Here is a 21596-nt window from a genome sequence, read left to right on the forward strand (position 1 = left end):
ATCTTTTTGTTTTCCGATGGTCTTAGGCGACCCCTGTGAAAGGGTCGTTCAACCCCCAAAGGGGTAGCGACCCACAGGTTGAGAACCGCTGAAATAAAGAATGGTGAGATTTGAGAGGAGTGAGATATGTCTGATGTCAGGACTAGAGGGAGAACAGAACCTTGTCTTTGGAAGGAAGGAAGGTATGGGATCCAGAGTGCAGGTGTAGAGTCAAGGAGTCTACACCTTTGAGTCTACATCATTGAGATGCAGGTGCTTTCAGTCTATGTATGTCAGGGTAGAAAAGGGAGAAAGTCTCTTCTGACAGTGGTTCATATTTCCTTTGAAAGAAGTGAGGTCATATGTTGAGAAATGGAGATGGAAGGGGTTGGAGGTGTGAAGAGAACAAGATGGTCTAGAATAGACATTGTAGAATGTGGAAGACTGAGTTGACAGGAAATGTTTGGGCCAAGTAAAGATTGGGAATGATGAGTTTATAGTGGTGTGTCAACCTGCCTTTGTTTTGGAAACATAACCCAGCCATTTTTTTCTTAATGGGGGAACTGGGTATGGATCTATGGGAATCTCTGTACTAGCATTGCAATTTTTCTGTAAATTTAAAAATATTCTAGGGCCAGCTGAGTGGCGTGTTGGTTAGGAGTTGGCTAGGGACGCCAGCTCTGAGTGGCAGGGCCACGGTTCTAATCCCACATGAGGGCCAGTGACGCTGCGCCCTCTACAGCTAAGATGGTGAACAACAGCTCAACCTGGAGCTGGGCTGCCGTGAGTTGCCGGCAATGAATGGTGTAGGCTGCAGTGGGGCTGGCCGGCAGTGGGCGTGAGCTTTCATGAGCCGCCGTGAGAGGCTGTCCAGTGGCTGGTGAGCGACTGTCTCACCCGAGAAGAGCACAATGATAATGCCAACATGGGTTAGTGAAGCCACGTCCTCCACAGCTACACTGAAGAACAAAAGGACAGCAACTTGTCTGTTCCCCTTCCTTAATTCCCCAATAAAATCTTTAAAAAAAAAAAAAAGAAATACATGAGCAAGCTGCTGTTTATCATTGGAAATATAAACCCTTCTTTTGATTCCTTGAATTCTTATTTCCATTCCTGTCTCTCATAGACTTTTATTCTCACGTAATATATTTTTATACTTGAAAGTTTTTTTGAAAGTTTTTTAAAGTTATATTTCTGTAAATATGTATGTACACTTCAATTTTAATTTAATGATTCTGTAACGATAAGGCTCCGAGTATTAACTTTCTCCAGAAGAAATTTATCATCACAATTACTAGTAGTATACAGTTGACCTATACAATATTTTGTAAATTATTACTAACCATAAAAGTTGAATTTAATTGGAAATGTTTTTCTTTTTTAAAGATTTTATTGGGGAATTGGGGAGGGCAACAGTGTTGGGGAATTGGGGAAGGGGAATATTGTGTTTTTCCAGGACCTATCAGCTCTAAGTCAAGTTGTTGCCCTTCAATCTTAGTTGTGGAGGACGCAAGCTCAGCTCTAAATTCAGTCGCCGCTTTCAATCTGGTTGGGGAGGTTGGGGGCGGGGCATAGTCCACCATCCCATGAGGGAGTTGAACCAGCAACCTTGTTGCACACTGGGCCATCCAGCCGCTTGTTGGCAGCTCACGGCTGCTCAGTTCGGGCAGCTCACTGGCTCATGTGGAAATCGAACCAGCAAACCTGTTGCTCAGAGCTCACGCTCTAACCAATTGAGCCACTTGGCCGACCTGGAAATGTTTTTCTTAATGAAATGATTGGATCTATTATTTTTCTTGATTAGATCATGAATCTGTGGATAAATATTCTTTTGCAAGGATGAAACAGGATTTAGCAATTTTTATTTCGATTTTTATAGATATAATAGCTAAGAAACCTTATTCACGTAGTTAAGTATGTGGGAATGGAAGCTTTATTATGGCAATGTCCTCAATTCTTTGAATCATATGCTAAGAATTCCATAATTTAGTATTATTAAAAATAATTTTTCATGTCGTAACAGATGACAACTCGATTATGACCCCTTTCAAATTTTTTTTTTTAAAGATTTTTATTGGGGAATTAGGGGGATGGGAACAGCTCTGGGGAATTGGGGAAGGGTAACAGACAAGTTGCTGTCCTTTTGTTCTTCAGTCTAGTTGTGGAGGACGCTGCTTCACTGGCCCAAGTTGGCACTATCATTGCACTCTTCCCAGAGGAGGCAGATCAGTCACTGGCTTCTGGATGGCCACTCACGGCGGCTGCTGGCCGCTCACGCTGGCTGCCGGCCACACCCGGTAGCCCATGGCAACCCACTGCAGCAGGGGCTGCAGCCTACACTGTGGCACAGCAGCCCAGCTCCAGGTTGAGCTGTTGTTCAGCATCTTAGCTGTAGAGGGCAGTGTTACTGGCCCTCATATGTGGGATCCGAGCCGGGGCCCTCTGGCGTCCCAAGCCAGTTCTTAACCATCGCGCCACTTGGCTGTCCCGACCCCTTTCAATTTTGATGAAAGCAAAGAATTGGAAACTCTCCAACTCGGAAAAGGATTTATTACTCAGCCATTAGATAAGTCACTTAGTTTAGGGGCTTGCTCTGATTGTACTGATTTGTGATATTTTCTTCTATCCTTCTGAGAGAACGTCTTTTTTTTTTAAAGTCTCCTATTTACTACATCAACATTGTTTTCCTGGGTGATAAATATTCTCTTTGAATGTGGTGTCTTTCTTCTGTGGTAGTAGTTTTCCTCAGTTACTTGGCAATACTGTCTTATTTGAGGTCCCCTGTGATGTATGACTACCACCTGCATCTGGTAGGGATGTGAGAGGGCTGCCAGGTGGGTGGGGTGTGGGGCCTCCCACTCCTGGGTATCACCACTTACCCAGTGAGTTGGCTTCCCCTTGTGCCAAAGCATTCAATCGCTGCTCCCATCTGGAGGCTGGCACAGGCTGACTGTTGTGGAGTGGGGAGGTGGGGACTGGCCTGGCAGCTTGGAAGAGTTCCATCATCGCTGCTGTCTCTAAGCTTCGAGTACCTTGGAGTCCTGCTTTCCTGTGCGCCTGGGGCTGTGGTTTCTCCTTCAGTGTGGTCCTATTTGCTTTCATTTTCTTGGATATTTCTCAGAATTTCTGGTCCACTGGAGGGTACCCTCCTTGATTTCTAGATATTTTATTACTTTATGCATTTAAACATCCTTTTCTGCTGTTTTGAAGTACTTGTGATAGTATGTTGAGGCTGGCCTGTGTGCTTCAGATGGCTGTCTTTATCCACTCTTCAATTCTTTAATGTGCTTAATTAAAACAGGACGTTACGGCTGTGAAAGTCTTGTGGGCATTTGTTACTTTTTAAACAATGCATAATAAACATCCTATTTACATTCATTTTTGTGTACTTTTATGTCTTTTTGTGAACTAAATACTTAAAATGGATTGTTGAGTTAAACAGGTATTTCAAAATTTGATGGACTGCCAAGTTGTCTCACAAAAAGGTGGTTCTAATTTATATTCCCCCAGTGGTGTATGAGATTACCTATTTTCCTACACTTTTGCCAAACTGGCTACCATGAAATTTTAAAATAATGTTATCACCCTCATGGCCAAAAGATGGCATCATTTTTAAAAATAATTTGTATTTCCCTTTAATCTGCATTTTATTTTAATTTTTGCAGTTGGTGTTTTAAAGTGAGACAGATTTTTAAAAATATGCATTTTTTCTTGAGCTAGAAAGAATAAGTTTTATAGGCTTACTGTGTGAGGGTAAAGGAGAATTTATTTATTTTGGCCTAAATATGGGATAGAACATATTGGCATGTCTCTGGATAAGTAAAACATAATATGTGAAGCTCTAGCATAGTGCATGGTGCATAGTGGGTATTTAATAAGTCTGTTCTATTCCTGTATTTCTCATTTCATCTTCCGGTTAATTTATATTTTCTTTTTGGTCTGCCTTGTTCTTTTATGTTATTCTCTTTAGTTATTCCTCTGTTATTTGAGATAACAGAATGAATGATCTTTTCATTGAGTTTATTTGAAAGATTTCTGCCTTGGATTTGTGGAAGCCAGAAAGTCGGACAGTGTAAGTTTCTTGTCTTCCAGAGTAAAATCTTGTGTTTTACATTTTCATAGCATACATGCTAGATTTTCACTTGTCTTATGAGAAATATTTCTGTGAGGTTCTTGAGAATGATTCATAGGAAACTCTTGGGTTGGCAAGTTGACTCCAGAGCTACGCAGGTTGTTGAAATGTTACATATAGCCAGAGCCTTTCAGAAAAAGGTACATCCTCAAATTGATCTATATAGTCAATGCAATTGCAATAAAAATTCCATCAGGATTTTTTGCATACATCAGCATCTGATCCTAAAATTTATATGGAAAAGCAAGGTAATTAGAATAATCAAAACAATTTTGGAAAAGACCCAATTTGGAGGACTCGCATGGACCTCATTTCAAAACTCTGTACAAATATAGTAATCAAGACAGTGTGTAGTATTGGCAAAATGGGTAGACTTTTTGTCAATGGTCAGTGGAACAGGAGATCCCAGAAATATATGCACACATAAATATTATGGTCATTGATTTTCAACAGAGGTGCAAAGTCATTTCAGTGGAATAAGGATAGCCTTTTCAACAAGCGATATAGGAATAATTAGATGCCTATATGTAAAAATATGAACCTAGACTCATATCGTACACCATATATAAAATTTAGCTCCAAATGTATCATAAGCCTCAATTTGAAAACTACAAAACTTCTAGAAGAAAACATAGGAGAAAAGTCCTGTGACCTTGAGTTAGGTGAAGATTTCTTAGATACCTCACTGAAAGCATGAAAGCAAAGATAAATTAGAGTTCATCAAAATTTAAAACTTTTGCTCTTCAAAAGACACAGTTAAGAAAATGAAGTACAAGTTATAAGTTATAGACTGGGAGAAAATATTTGCAAAACTAATCTGATAAAGGGGTACTCAGAACATATACTGACTGAATCCTCAAACCTCAATGATAAGAAACAACCCAGTTAAAAAATAGTAAACAAATTTGACCAGAGAAAACAAAGGGATGGCACATAAACACGTGAAAAGATGCTCGCCATCCTTACTTATTAGTGAATGAGACACAACTATATTAGAATAGCTCTGGGGCGGCCGGTTAGCTCAGGTGGTTGGAGCACAGTGCTCATAACACCAAGGTTGCTGATTTGATCCCCGTGTTGGCCACTGAGCTGTGCCCTCCACAACTAGATTGAAACAATGACTGGACTTGGAGTTGATGGGTCCTGGAAAAACACATGGTTCCCCAATTAAAAAATAAATCAGGCTGGCTGAGTGGCTCAGTCGGTTAAGAGCTCGCTCAAAGGTTTGAGCTCTGAGCAACAGTGGTTCGAGTCTGGCCAGAGCTGAGCTGCCAACAGGTGGCAGGATGGCTCAGCTTAAAAAAAAAAAAAAAAAAGTCAATGATCAATTGTTATATTTATTTAAAAAAAAAAAAAGCTCACGTTAAAAAAAAAAAGTTCCCTGCTTCCAGGANAAAATTTTTTATGGGAATCTAATCTGACATCTTCTTGTTTATTCTTTTAAGAATTATTCTGGTACATGATTTGGAAATGAAGATATATGGAGTAGTTGAAAGGGTTATAAAACTTGAAATCAAAAGACCTGATTTGAGTCTTACTGACTGTAACCTTGGATAAATTGATTTTTAAAAAATACTTAATTTTTCTTACTAATAAAAAGGACAAAATGGACTTGCTCTATTATCTCTCAGAGATGTGATAAAGAAGTGTTTACCTTGGGTAAGACTGTTACCGAGCTTTAATTTTCTAACCTGTAAACTGAGGGAGTCTGTTTTACCTCTAAATTTTTAAATTTTAATTTTCATTGTTTTTGTTGAAAACAACTGACAAGTGTTTCTAGGAATGTTTTCCCCTTTGTAGTGCTCATCATATGAAACATTTTCCCTCCCTTAACCAGGCAGTTGCAGTGGTGCAGAATGGCTGACCTCAGTCTTGCAGATGCATTAACAGAACCACCTCCAGAAATTGAAGGAGAGATTAAACGGGACTTTATTGCCACTCTGGAGGCAGAGGCCTATGATGATGTTGTGGGAGAAACTGTTGGAAAAACAGACTACATTCCTCTCCTGGATGTTGACGAGAATACTGGGAATTCGGAGTCAAAGAAGAAACCATGCCCAGATACTAGCCAGGGTGAAGGTAAGTGACTAAACCAAACTGGGTATATAGATTCAGAAAGTAGATTAGGGATTGTGCTTTGGGTCATAATATTGGAAATCTTGAGGAAACTGAACTGGGTGTTTTAGTATAGGCTAGTAACTTTCTGTTTATCTACATTTCTTTACTCAAAACCAAGGAGGTAGGTTAACATTACTTTTTAGTTGAGTGTGTTCATGAAAGCTGTAGATGACTTTTAACCCTAAGGTTTCTTTTGTAATGTTTCAACTTTAATCTGCCTCTGAATTTCCTAAATTAAACTCTCTGCTGTGCCCTTTCTTTGAAAGTAGGTTTGGAAACTTAGATATAAAATTCTGTGTTGACATCGAGACTTAATTTGGAATGGAATCAGATGCCATTGTCTTTGAAAGTAATCCCAGGTCAGGGTTAAAACATGATTAAACCCTTTAAAAGAGATTTGCTGCTTTTATATCTTGTTGAATCAGAATTGCTACTATTTGAGGATTTTTGCATCTGTGTTCATGTGGGATATTGGTTTTGTTTTCTTGTGATGCTTTAGTCTGATTTTAGAATTGAGGCCATGCTGACATCATAAAATGAGTTGGGAAGTTTTCTAGAATAGTTTGTGAAGAATTAATGTTTTTTATTTAATGTTTGTTTGATAGACTTAATCAATGAAATCATCTGGGCCTAGAGATTTCTTTGTCAGGTTTTTAACTAGGAATTAAATTTCTTTAAGAGATATAGAACTAGTCAGGTTATCTCTTCTCAAGTGAGCTTTGGTAGTTTGTATCTTTCAAGGAATTGCTTGATTTCTTCTCAATTGTTAAATTAATGGAGATAAAGTTGTGATATAACCTTATTCTTTTAATGTCTGTAGGATCTGTTGTCATGTCCCCTCTTTCATTCATTATATTGGTAATTTGTGTCCTCTCTTTCTCTTGATGACTCTGGATAGAGGTTTATCAATTATTGATCTAAAAGATCCATCTTTTGGTTTCATAGATTATTTTTCTGTTTTCAATTTTTGCTTATATCTTTAATATTTCCTTCCTTTTGCTTACTTTGAATTGATTTGCTCTTTTTTCTAGTTTTTTAAACTGGCTGCTTAGATAATTGATTTGAAACATTTCTTTTCTAAAATAAGCACTTAAAAAATTGAGATATAATTGGCACAAAACGTTATATTAGTTTCAGATGTATAGCATAATGATTCAATATTTGTATATATTGCAAAATAATCAGCACAATAAGTCTAGTTAACACCTATCACTATAGTTACAATTTTTTTGCCTTGTGATGAGAACTTTTAAGATTTACCCTCTTAGCTTTCAAATACATGATACAGTATTATTAACTATAGTCACCATGCTCTTTATAGCTGGAAGTTGTACCTTTTGACTACCCTTACCCATTTTGCCCACTCCCCACCTCTGGCAACCACCTGAAATAAACTTTTACTGTTATAAATTTTCCTCTAATCATGGTTTTAGATGTGTTCCGTAGATTTTGATATGCTGTGTTTTTATTTTCATTCAAGTCAATATATATATATTTTTTTAAAGATTTTTATTGGGAAATTGGGGAGATGGGAACAGTGCTGGGGAATTGGGGAAAGGGGAACAGACAAGTTGCTGTCGTTTTGTTCTTCAGTCTAGTTGTGGAGGACGTTGCTTCACTGNAAAAAAAAAAAAAAAAAAGTCAATGATCAATTGTTATATTTATTTAAAAAAAAAAAAAGCTCACGTTAAAAAAAAAAAGTTCCCTGCTTCCAGGATTGCTGCTGCTGACCATGCAATCCTCAGGTCCAGTGGCAGTGATGGTGCCCTGGACTTTTTATGTGGGGGGTTGTTTGAAATGGCCCTGTGTCTTTCAAGCGTTTGATTTGAATCACAGTACTAAACCTGTGATGCTTCATATGGCTTTATTGAATATCAGGTTGACAATTACAGAATGGAAAAGACTTGGGCCTTGCTGTTGGGAAGGGCTCTCCTGGAGTGCTGGTGCTTCACAGAGTTTGGGTGCTGTAGAAATGAATGACCCAGTTCTGTCCTATGTTTCTGACTTTCCTTTTATTGGGTCTTCAAAGTTTGACTGATTTTTATATGCTGTAAGCTAATGCTGTGAAGAGTGACAAAATCCTACTAGTTAGACAGTAGTTGGACCTGTTTTTCATTTTTCTGTTTGTCACAATGGGCAATTCTTTTTGGTTGTTGCAGGTACCCCGTCTTCTAAACCAGCAGTGCTAGCCAATGGTGATCATGGAATAAAAGGAAATGACACTCCAGGTAAGAGGTTCCCCGGATCCCCCTAATGTGTGGGTGAAACGGTCCCAGTAAACACCTGGATAAGCTCCTTTGAGGACCTTAGGTGGAGCAAATGGATTATTTCTAAGGGCATTGTTGTTCCTGTTGGATGTACTTAAACCCAGGGCATCTGCCACATAACATCTCCAACAATGGAAAGAAAAGAGCGAATTTCCTTTGATATTCTTTGAGTGTTTGTTGTAGTTGTACCACAGTAGAGCTGGACCAATCTTAACAATCCACTTACAGAGGCAGAATAATCATCATCAAAATATGTTATATTGGAGGCCTTTGGCCCCCGCAGCTCTTCAGGTGGCTCTCGTCCCTGAGTGCATGCTGCTCAGTGGTAGGAAACCTGTCAGCCACAGATTAAATGTTTGTTCTTTTCACTTTTGCCCTCTGTCTGTTTTTCCTTGATTTTTCCCTTAGCTGTTACTTTTGAAATCTGTCTCTAACTTTAACTTGCAGCCTATTATTAGGGCTTTGATATTGTGTCAGCTGGCACTGAGTTCCCCGTGGGTTCCCGCCTCATAATTAGCACCAACCCCTTACCCCAGTGTATTTGCAGTGAGCCAAATTTTCGAAGCAGTAGCATGGCCCACAGGGATGTCTGGTGTGAATCTTTTTTTTAGGTAGCCGATAGGAGCCTCATGTCGAGTTTTTATAAAGAACAGCACTTGTCTGCCACTGTGATCAGGCTGACACTGTTGAATCGAATGAATGGACTTCTGATGATCAAGCACATTGTTCTCTGCAGCCCAGCGTGTTCTTCTAAACTGGGGCATAACAGCTGATTCACGTGACTGCAGTGGAGGCAAGCACTAGACATGGGCCGAGTCTGTGTTTTCCTTCTTATACACATACCTCAGCTTTGAGAATCCTTTCTTTGAGCCACCACAGGATTTCTGAGTTTCTAAGGCTTCCAGAAAGCTTTGTTAGCAATAGCAGTTATTCCTGGATTTATTCTTTACTCTGTGACCTTTAGAAATGTTGTCTGTATGTTTGTACCTCAGATTTATTGATGACTAGGTTGCATTTGTTGTGACTGTTAGCTTTACACACTGACATTAGCATCTTTATTTGCAACTCATGAGTTAGGAACTCTGTATTTTAATAGCTAGAAACAACCAGAAGTGCCACCGTACCTCCCAGTATTGTGAAACAAACGTTTTGTGTTTTTTTGATAATCTGAGTTGTATGTGGTATTGGCTGTTTCTGTGCCTGCTTCGAAAGCAGAGTCCTCTATGTAATTTGGTTTTAAGAAAACATTTATGGAACTATCCCTATGATTAAAGGAGAGGAAACTTGAACATGAACTTTAAAAACTGAGTAAATGCAGGTTTCTTTAACCAGGAGGCAATGCCAGGGGAAGGAAAGGCTGGGAGGGGGTTGATTTGATTAGCCGTTAAAAGAGTGGATGCTGTTTTCGTCCAGGAAGGAAACAGCCATGAAAACTTAGAGTAGGTTTCTTCTCCAGCAGGATGTCAGGTATGACCAGAAAAGACTCAAACTTTATGTAGCAATTGCTTCCCACTGCTGAACCTTAGTACTGCAGGAAAAAAGAACAGGACAGACATATAGTCTAGGCCCACTATTGTAAGACTTTTAGTTCCCTGGTGGCAAAAAAGGACCCCGCTGGTTATGAACTTCCCAGTGACATTATGAGAGCAGGTCTTCCTGTCCTTGGGCACCTCTCCACCCTTGGGGAAGGCCTGGGAAGATCGTTATATTCCGAATTTGCCATCTTGATTGTATTAAAGCAGATGCTTGACCGAAAACATGCATGTTTCATTGGGGGTGGGAAGGAGTAGGGCGGGACAAAGAGTGCATGTTTTGGGAGCATGTTGTGACTTCATTCTAACCCAGCCATCACTAACTGGAGCATTTAGCTCCGTGCTGTTGGAAAATTCCCGTTTCTGTTTCCTTCAGAATGATATCTCGCCCTAAGAGCAGATCAGCCCCACTGATAGCGTATAAAGGGTTTATGAGCACCTTGCTATGTTGAACTTGCTGTTTACTAATGACCTGTGCTTTTCCGCCCCTTCCTTCCCCTTCCTATTTCTTCCTCCCTTTCTATTTTTCTCCTCCTAGAAGCCTAGAGTGTCTTTCAACACTGGGGCTGCTGCAACACCAGACCAGTGATCTTTCCTAAGCACCGTTACACTTCTAAAACCTTCAGCATTTTGCAGAGCTTTGCTTTTCTTCCCTGGATACGAGATAGAAGAAGCTGAGGGTAGTTCTTCGGGGCGTCTTTCTGCTGATGCCTGAGCAAACCACCTGCTTCCTCTTGTACTCTGCAGGGCTTGATGGAGTCTCCTTTCCCTTTGTGAGCACGAAGTACAAGGAAAAGTCTTTTGAATTTTAGTATCTTTATAAAGGTCGTCTAATGTCTTTTATTTCTTGTTCTCTTTTAAAACTCATTTTATCATTTAATTCGATCTCACATTTTTCTTTTCTTTAAACATTTTTGGTTGGCGTTTTTCATTTGGTTTTCAGTCTCCCACATGAATCAGGATATGGTGACAACAGATGAGAACGTGTGCTTTCATAAAGGGATTGAGTCCACCAGTACTGCAGTGAACCCCTTTCCTCTCCCTACCCTCTCCCTCTGTGAGCTTGCTTTTAGGGAAGGGTAATCTTTTAGGCTACCTATGTTTCTCTCCACCTTAGTAAAATCTGAGCAATGATCGCTATTTTAATTTAAAGTTTTCTAATTTAAAGTAGCTCTGATAAAACTTTGAAAAGTATTTCCTCAAACTAAGTCATTCTCTGTTAACTACAAGTTGGGCTGAAATAGTTTCTTATGAAATTATTATCTATTTTGTCTAGGACTTAGATTCTCCTGAAAATTTAACTACCTTATTATTGTGTATGGAATTTTATAACCAAAATTATTCTTAAATGATCATGAACTGGCAAAATAAAAATTGAGAAGTTAAATGGAATCCAGTATTGTTAGAATACTGGAATGTTGATACAGATAGAAAATAACTTTTTGTGTAACAACACGAGAATGAAACTGAGCGGCAACATATTGAAGGATAAGAATTTATTAGGTTTCTAATGAAATGATCATCTGATTGGACTCCATCTCTGTTCAGGATTAGTATCCCTGTGAACTCTGGAGGTGCCTTTATACGGCATGCCAGGGGGATAGTGGGTCACCCATGAAGACCTATGTGTCCAGTTCTTCACCACGAACACTAGCATCTATATTCACACATTGAGGATTGTTTCAATGGGACTTTCTTATTTTCATTCCTTATTTTTCCAAACTAATAGCTAAAAAATCTGGAGCCATCTGGGATAAGTACTGTGAAACTTTTCAAATGATAAGCTGTGATTGGATTTCTAGAGATAAAATATAAAACATGGGCCATGGTTTGAAATCTTTGAGGAGCTCAGGTTTAAGATCTGGAATGTCAAATACTCTCCTAAATTTTCTTTCCTCTTACTGACTATGCAGGTTTTTATAATCGCTAAGCTACTGATTGTTTCAGATTAAAATAAATGGCGCCATATTCTAAGGAAGAGTTGGAGATGTACATTGTTTTAGATCTGGTACAGAACTGCTTTTGGGATGCTAAAATCAGAATATTATGAAAGTTTAAACTGAGTCCCTGCGTGACTTCTGGAATGTAGGAAGCATTCCCTCTTCTTGTCAGGAGAATCTGGTCACGTGGGTTGGCTTCTCTGCCAAGAATTCCCTATATGGGTCTGGAGAGAAGACACTTAAGGAAGGCACATTTCAGAGGGAGGAGCTTTATGCTTACGTTCTGAGCAGTTGATCAAATATGGAAACAGTTATCATAGGAGACCACGCCACCAAATGTAACACAGCTCTTTACCTTTGGTGTGTGGCTGTTTAATACATTTTCTGGTGCCTTTTTTTGTTTTTTGTTTTTTATTCTTTTTGGTCAGGGAACTTTTCACGACTGTAGTGCTAGCTTTTTAAAATCATGTTTGACATCTATCACTTCTAACCAGTCTCTACAGCTTGTCTAGGTGACTGGTGGGTGGAGGAGCCTGGGTATGACTCTGCTGTTTTGTGGTCAAAGGCACATGCTCACACTGCATTATTGACATTGATTTATTCCACTTTCATTTTCATTTTGTTATGTTTTTGTTTGACGTTTGTTTTTTCCAAATATATATTTTTTAATTTATGAAATTGAAATTTTCTACTAACAGCCAGCTAAAATTTGGTATACATTGTTAGCTCACTCTGTTTCACTTGGATGTTTCATTTTGAAAGAAATTTAATGTTTCACACGTAGCTTCCTATGAAGGAGCCAGTCCTATAATGAAATGTTGTGTTGCCATGATGGTCACACCTGAGTGGCCCAGTATCTCACTGGTGATATGTCAACACTGGTCAGGGTTGCTCTGTTGAAATGTGATGTTTCTTTTATGTGATCTCAATTTCTCAATCTCTCTCTCTCTGTCTCTCTCTCAGCCCAATGTTGAAGATGTAGAACTTTGTTTTTAAATATTTTTATAACTTTGTTCATGCACCTAAGTTTGTATTTTTTGTGATTTTAGACTTCAGCCGTTTGTATATTGGGACATTTTGATGTGATCATTGTGCTTACTAAAATCACACTAATAAACATCTTACATTAACATCTTATGGACTGGATTTTGGTTGGGGTCTTTAATTATTGAAGTATAATGTGACTAAGATGTGAGTTTGGTAAATAAAGATGCTTGAGGCATGAATTCTCAGTCTAACAAAGCTGCTAATCCTATCCCGTAATTCATAATTGTGTGGGCTTTTTACTTTTTGCCAGGCAATTTCACTTACGTTGTTGTTTTTGATTCTCAGAGTAACTCTTTTATCTAGAATCTATAAGAGTCAAGGAGCCCAAATGACTATTTGATATTTTATAACATCTGGCGAGAAAGACAGTTGGCAGAGTGGCAATGTGCAGTTATTCCAAAAGACAGTTTCATGGCATATCAATTATTGTCAGATACCTTCTAATACTACATTTATGTTTAGTGTAGTCCAATTTAAATTCACGTTCACAGTCTTCCTGAAACGTCTTTTGAATTATTAAATAAAACCATTACACTCAGTAGCATTTTCATTTTGATGAATGTGAAATGAAGCCTGGTTACAGTTGGATTCTTCTCCTTTGTTGACCTGATAACATGGTGGATGGAGCTAGGAGGCGAGAGAGGGTTCTGGACAGACAGACAGGGCTGGGCAGACAGGCCCAGGTTGTTATTTTCATTCTAAGTCATGTGTCAAACTGGATTATCCCCCATTTTATATTGGTGCTGTTTCCATTACAGTGAAGGCTTACCAAGACTTAACCACAAATTATTTGTGGAATAAACTTCTTTGCTACCATGGAGGCAAATGACTGTTATTTTCACTGTTTGGGGCTAGTTACGCAGCACACTAAGCACTCCGCAAATGGCAGTGTTACTGGTAGTTTCCATTGTAATCAGAGTAGGCGGTTTATTATTGTGATAACTGTTCTGGATATCACGTGGTATCAATCCCTCAGGTCCCACCAGCAGTGAAACAGTAAACTGCTTTGTTAGAGCATCCTGACACAGGAGATATCTATCCTAGGTATGTCAGACTGTCTCTTGTATCATCAGATAAAATGCGTTAGACTTAACATTAGAAAATTTAAGGCACCGAAACTGTGAAATCTTAACAGAAAATAAATCTATAATGTTAGAGTCTGAGCAGCTATTACAACCAACCCACAAGTTGGCATTATTGCCATCAGTGAAGTCCAGCTGCAGGCCATCTGTGTTGCTGGATGTGCACATGGCGGGACATCCTTTTCCTTGCCTCCTCCCCAAACCCTAGAAACAAAGCTTTCGGGTTTTTTTTCACTTGCCAGCTATGAGCTGAGTGTTGGAAACACATCAGTAAAATACAACCTGTTATGTCTCTTAAAGTTTTTTTGGTTCGTGATTTTCTGGTCAAAATGTTGAACTTCTCAGAAAAATACACATGTACCGATTAATACAACAGGTTACATTTTTAGGACTCCCTTAAACCAGCACATGGACTGAGCTTAAGAACCTTTATCTAAGCAAAACATTTAATTGTACTGTGAGCCATTTGATTTCAGTTTCTATTGGAATTTTGTATTGAATAAGACAAAATAGCCTCTTTCTGAACTTTGAGTGAGTTCATGATTCTGATATAATTTTTAAATCATAACTTTATGTGATTGCTTCTCTTTGTGGAATGAAACTCTACACTATGCCAAAAGCATATGTAGATATAAAATATTTTCTTTTTTCTTTATTTGTAATTCCATAAATAATATATGAATACATTCTCCTTTCTAAGAAAAACCAAAGCATATAGATACAGCCACACTCTTATCAGAGACCAGAGGAGTTTTGCTTATAAAACTATTAACATTCACACACAGCTACTGTTAATTGATCCGGTATTTTTGCCTGAATCTAGACTTGAACAGATCGTTCTATCTAATACAGTCATTAATAATGATAACTGTAATTTGTATAAAACATTAGAGTTTTGTGAAGCTCTTTTGAATGTGTAACAGCATATCCATTTTCTACCTGAAGAAGTTAAAGTGAGGTTAATGATAGAGCTCAAACTTGAACCTAGTCTGATAAGAAGTCCTGTACCCTTTCTACCACAATATGTCATATCCAGTGGATCTTCTTAAGTGCTAAGTAAGCATCAGAAAGGCCTTTCAGTTGGAAGGAATGGACTTTTAAAGGCCTGGTTTGTTTTTGGTTTTGTTTTTTTTAAATTTAAAAAAAATATATTTTATTGGGGAATTGGGGGAGGGGAACAGCCAAGTTGTTGTCCTTCAATCTTAGTTGTGGAGGGCGCAGCTAGCTCAGCTCCAAGTCCAGTCTTCATCTGGCCAATCAGCTCAAGGCGCTGTGTTCAATTAGTTGAGGGTAGGCATAGCCCACCATCTCAAACAGGCAACCTTGTTAGGAGCACGTGCTCTCACCAGCTGAGCCATCCTGCCACCTGTTGGCAGCTCAGCAGCATCTCAGCTCTGGCGCAACTTACTGGCTTATGTGGGATTCGAACCAGAGACCCTGTTGCTCAGAGCTCACACTCTTGAGCAAGCTCTTAACCAACTGAGCCTAAAGGCCTTAAGGCCTTTCTTAGGCACTACTTTCTGGAAGAAAATTCAGACTGAGGCAAGGGCTTTGCATGTAGGTGGCTTATTTTTAGCAGAATGGGAGAAGAAAAAGTGAAATTGGGAAGAGGAAAAGCCAATACAATGAGGTATTACTAACTTAGCACTGCTGTGGACAAAGGGGGCTTAATCCTGTTGGGATTTTTTTGAGGAACTGTGTCTCAGGATTTTTTACCTGAGTTCTAGAACTGGGTGGCATTTAGTCATTATTTGCCATGTGAACCCCTGTACTTCTGGGTCTGCACTTGTGCAGTTCCAGACTACAGATGTCTTGTCTCTGGCATCAGAGGTAATGTGGGGCAGAAAAATAAAGTACCATATTTTGCTGTGTGTAATGTGCACTTTTTTGCCCAAATTTGTGAGGGAAAAATAAGGACGCACATTTATACATGGGTAGTACTAATTCTGTATCTATATAAGTGTTTTTAATTCTTTTATTTATGCTTATGAGTTAAAAGTGTAACTCTAGAAATCAATAATGATATCTGTATGCAAAATAATACCCTGGAATACAACCATTGGTTTTGCTGAGTTTACGATGAACTTGCAATGATGAAGAGCTCTTGGCTTTATATGATGCGTAAGTATCGTAAGTTCGTTACTGGTACATAAATTTTTTTGTACCTTGTATCTGTTCTTGTGTTTTGTAATGATTTGTTACATAAAATTTCTTGTACCATAATATGTTAAAAAATAAATCCTAAAATTCCTTTATAATACAAAAAACAAGTACCTAAATGTAAGCAAATAAAAATTTGAATTAAAAAATTAAAATGAGAGGTTTTCCCCCCCCTGAAAGTTTGGGCCAAAAATGTGGGTGCACATTATACACGGCAAAATACAGTACTTCAAATCACACCTATGTACAGCTGCATGCTGCAGCTATAGCAGGAGTACATGATGGACTTTAAAGGAGGATTGGGCACAAGGGTGTCCAGTAAACTGAGAGGTTAATTCAACAAAAGAGTTGCCTGCTTACGTGTTGTTATAAAGAATAAAATCCTTGAGTTCTATACAGGGAAATTTGAAGGAGCTCCATTTATCATGGAACTAATATTCAGGCCTAATTGTTAGAAACTGTAGAACTGCCCAGAAAAATTAGTTTTGGAATTTCCTATCCTAATGTTTTCTTCTTGAATAAGTTTCAGTAGTTCTTTCTTTTTAGGAATTTGTCCATTTCATCTAGGTTATATAATTTGTTGACATACTGCTGCTGTTCTTAGTATTCCCTTAAAAACCTTTTTATTTCTGTAAGATTGGTAGTGATGTCTCCTCTTTCATTCCTGAATTTAGTAATTTGAGTCATCTCTTTTTCTTGATCAGTCTAGTTAAAATTTGTCATTTTTGTTGATCTTTGCAAAGAATTAACTTTTTTTTTTTAAGTTTTCTCTATTTTACTTATTTTATTCTAATCTGCATTATTTCCTTCCATCTGCTTCCTTTGGGTTTAGTTTGTTCTTTTTCTAGTTTCTTAAGGTGGAAAGTTATGTTATTAATTTGTGACACCTCCCCCTTTTCCTGTAGGTTTTTTTTGGCTATAAATTTCCCTCTAAGCACTGCGTTAGCTGTGTCTCATAAGTTTTGGTGTGTTGTGTTTTCATTTTCATTCATCTCAAAGTATTTTCTAATTTCTTCTGTGATTTCTTTGACCTATTGTTTAGTTTAGGAGTATGTTGTTAATGTTCATATATTTTGAACTTCCCAAACTACTTTCTGTTGTCATTTTCTGTATTAATTTGATTGTGGTTGGAGATCATACTTTGTATGATTTCAGTCCTTTTAAATATATTCAGGCTTGTTTTAGGAACTAGCATATGGCCTATCTTGGAGAATGTTTCATGTGTACTTGAGAAAAATGTGTTCTGGAGTGTTCTTTAAAATGTCTGTTAGGTCTATTTGGTTTGTAGTGTTGTTTAGGTTTTCTATTCCTTGTGGGTATTCTATCTAGTTGTGTTGATTATTGAAAGTGGGGTATTGAAGTCTCCAACAATCATTGTTGAATTATCTGTTTTTGCTTCATATATTTTAGGGCTCTCATCCTAATGTTTTAAAGGGTAAATTTGAATAATTAACTTTTATATGCTTTTTACATTGTTCAAGGATTAATTCCTTGAGAAAAATTCTGGGGTGTGGATAAGAAGATGTATACAAATGATTACCACAACTGTGAGCCTCCAAAAAACCAGTGAAATGTCAGTTACTGACTGATAGGAAGATTTAAAGTGCCTTTTCAAGAGATTTTCTTTTTCTCAAAATCCCAACCACTTTTTTTGTAGAAATAGAAAAATCTATCCTAAAATTCATGTAGAATCTCAAAGGATCCCAAATAACAAAAGACATCTTAAAAAAGAATAAAGTTGGAAGTCTCACATTTCCTGATTTCAAAACTTACTACAGTGTTACAGTAATCAAAACAGTGTGGCCCTGACATAAAGATAGACATATAGACCCAGGAATAGAACAGAGAGCCTAGAAATGAACCCTTGCATATATGGTTAAATGATTTTACAAATGGTGTTAGGAAAACTGGATATTCACATGCAAAAGAATGAGTACTTACTTTATACCTTACTCAAGAATTATCTCAAAATGGATCAAAAACCTAAATGTAAGAGCTAAAACTATAAAACTCTTAGAGGAAAATGTGGAGCATAAGCTTCATGATACTGGATCTGGCAGTGATTTCTTGGATATGTCACCAAAAGCACAGGAAACAAAAGTAAAAATAGAAAGATTGGACTACATGAAAATTAAAAACTTTTGTGCATCAAGGACACTGTCAATAGAGCAAAAAAGGCAGTCCACGAAGTCAGAGGAAATATTTGCAAATCATACATCTGATAAGGAATTAGTATCCAGAATGTATAGAGCACTCCTACAACTCAACAACATAAAAACAACTTAATGAAAAAAAGAGCAAGGGACTTGCTTGAATAGAGTTCTCCAAGGGAGATACACAAATAATCAATAAGCACATGAAAAGAAGCTTAACAACACTCATTATTAGGAAAATGCAAATAAAAATCACAATGAGATACCATCTCACACCCATTAAGATGGCTATCATTAAAGAACAAAGAAACAAACAAACAGAAAATAAGTGTTGGTGAGGATGTGAAATGGTGCAACTGTTATGAGAACCAGTATGGCAATTCCACAGAAAGTTAAAACAAGAATTACTGTATGATCTAGCACTCCCACTTCTGGGTATAGGCCCAAAAGAATTTAAACCAGGGACTCAAATATATTTGTACACCCATGTTTACAGCAGCATTATTTACAATAGCCAAAAGGTGGAAGCAACCCAGGTGCCCATTGACGATGGATGGATAAACAAAATGTGGTATATACAGACCATGGAGTGATATTCAGCCTAAGAAAGGAGGGAAATTCTAACACACTGCAGCATGGATGAACCTTAAAGACATTATTATACTAAGTGAAATAAAAGAACAATACTGATTCGACTTATATGAGGTACTGTGTATAAGTAGTCAGATTCATAGAGAAAATAGAATGGTGGTTGCCAAGAGTTGGGAGTTGGGGTGAATGGGGAACTCTTTCTTCAGTGGGGACAGAGTTTCAGTTTTGCAAGATGAAAAATGTTCTGGAGATGTTTGGCAGTGATGTTTGCGTAGCCGTGTGAATGTACTTAATGCCACTGAACTGTACACTTAAACATGATAAAAAAAAATAAAGCCAGCTTATTTTAAAAACAGTGATTTTCAGGTTGGTTGGTTAGCTCGGTTGGTTAGAGTGCTGTGCTCATAACACCAAAGTTGCTGGTTCGATTCCCATATGGGCCACTGAGATACGCCTTCCACAGCTAGATTGAAACAACTACTTGAGAGGTCCTGGAAAAACACACTGTCCGCCAATTAAAAAAAAAGATGATTTTCACATTAACCATGTGTACACACAGACTTCTTCAGAATTAAAGTAATGCTTTATATGTTGGCAGTCTTGTGGGTTCTAGTTTGTCCATTTGCATAGAGAAATGCACGAATATTTAAGCATTATGTAAATGCTAAACAGTTATAAGGAACATTTTGTAAGAACACATGTAATATTGGTTAAATTCCATGAGGAGGTTGGATGAAAACTAAGGAAATTTGAAATTAGACCGAAAAGTGCACATTTGGATGTAGAGTTGACTCACATTTGAGGTGTCCTAAACTATCTCCCCGATATATCTTCTCATCTCCCCCCTCACCAACCAAAACAAAACAAAAAACAAAATCTGCTTCTCCATCTCATTAAATGGAGGTAGAACGTTTGGCTTCCCCAGCCTCTCTCACTCACACACCACATTTAATTTGTCCGAAAAATAGATCTAGAACCTGACTAGTTCTTACCACTCGCACTGCTCTGTCCCTGGCTAGACACGGCCTGTCACCTTGATTATTGTGATAACCTTCCAAATTCGTCTCCTTCCTTCCATTTCTTTGCTCCTTCCAGAATATTCTCAAAAGCTCCTGGAGTGGTCCTGTACATAGATCAGATCACTCTTTTGCTCCAAGCCCCCCAGTGGTTTCCCATCTCAAAGTAAAAGCCAGAATCCTTCCCAGACACCACGAGGCCGTGTGATGCCTCTGTCGTCTCTGACCGTATCTTCTCCTAATTCTCCCCTTGGCTGACTTTGCTTCTCTGGTGTTCTTGCTGTTCCTGAACAAGCCGGGTGGGCCCCTGCCTGGGCTCCTGCCTGGGCTTCGACACTAGCTGTTTTCTCTGGAATGCTCTTTCCTCAGATATACTCCTCGTTCACTCTCTCCCTTCTTGGTGAGGACTTCTCTACTGTATCTATATAAAATTGCACCCCTTCCGTTTTCCTCCTACTTCTGTGCTTTAATTTTCTCCATGGCACTTGTCACCTTATAATCTTGTTTATTGTCTGACTTTCCCTACTAGATGGTAAATACTATGAGAAGGACAGGGTGTTCATTTTGGTCACTGCAGTGGCCTCACACCTAGAACAGTGTCTGGCATGTGGTACGTGCTCAGTAAAACCCAAAAAGCTCTGCAGGGAAGAAATGTGGTTCTGAGCAAGGAGTCTGTCCTGAGTGGGCAGTGATGTCTGTGCTTCGATGGGAAGGTGGAAAGGAAGGTAAGTAGGCACAGAGCTGGAGGCTGGCGGATGCGCTGGGAGATGCTGACAGAAGCAGCTCTGCAGAGGCAGCACCTTCCCTGTGACAGGAGGGATTTCTGCCATTGCATATTTCTGCTCATTCTGAAGCCCATCAGGACTTGTGCCCATAGGTCCCGGGCTGTGCTTCTGTAGCATGTAAGAGATGTGGCAGGCAGCTTCGAATTGACCCACGGTGCATGCATACCTCCCCTCCCCCTTCCGTGGCAAAGCCTGAGGTGTGCCATTTAGCCCATTTGCTCTGGGGACAGAGCCCAGTCGCCAACAGTGTTAACTTGACAGTGAGTTTCCATTTCCCTCTTTACCCCTGTTTTCATGGCTGAAGCATTGTCACCGAGATTGAAAAAAATTATTTTAAAATAATAAAGCCTTGTCCTATGATCTTTCTGTGCTATTGAAAAAATTACAAACTTTTATCTAGAACATATGGCTGTGGTGTTTAGTGTTGAAAAGAGCAACGTGCCCCTGCCATTTTGTGTATGGACGGAAAGATTTTGACTTAAATTTTTGTACATGGGGAAGTTGCATAAGCAGTTTGAGTACGCTTCTTTCCTTTCTCTTCCTTTCCTTTCTGTGAATAGGTGTTTCTTTCTGTTTGATTCAGGCGTTGTGTGGGAAAAGCAAGTTAGCAAGGCCAGATACAATTGCAGTGAGTTTTGCCAGGCATTGGCATGTGTCTTTCTAGAAATAAATTCCCCTTAGTGATGTGTTTAAATTCGAGAAAACTGTGTGAAGAGCAGGCCTGGATCTACTGCCTGCCAGCTTTGGTTTTGTAGGCAAGTTATTTGCCCTCTTTGAGCCCAAGGTTCCTTCTC

The 21596-nt window shown here is 38.6% G+C and overlaps 1 protein-coding gene across 20 annotated transcripts in view; it reads left to right on the forward strand.

Moving 5' to 3' along the window:
* The window catches only part of MAP4 (microtubule associated protein 4), a 174306-nt gene that overhangs the window by 80255 nt on the left and 72455 nt on the right, over window positions 1-21596 (forward strand). For 18 of the 20 annotated variants that reach the window (XM_019632333.1, XM_019632311.1, XM_019632290.1 and 15 more), the window contains exons 2-3: window positions 5949-6190; window positions 8389-8457. In XM_019632333.1, coding sequence (XP_019487878.1) covers window positions 5968-6190; window positions 8389-8457 — 292 coding nt within the window. In that variant the 5' untranslated portion in view covers window positions 5949-5967. Of the gene's footprint in view, window positions 1-5948; window positions 6191-8388; window positions 8458-9107; window positions 9587-10566; window positions 13106-21596 lie in introns of those variants that run through there. The other 2 variants (XM_019632406.1, XM_019632413.1) reach the window with 2 other exon arrangements.

Source organism: Hipposideros armiger, unplaced genomic scaffold (genome assembly GCF_001890085.2).
Source record: "Hipposideros armiger isolate ML-2016 unplaced genomic scaffold, ASM189008v1 scaffold_18, whole genome shotgun sequence".
Lineage (NCBI taxonomy): Eukaryota > Metazoa > Chordata > Mammalia > Chiroptera > Hipposideridae > Hipposideros > Hipposideros armiger.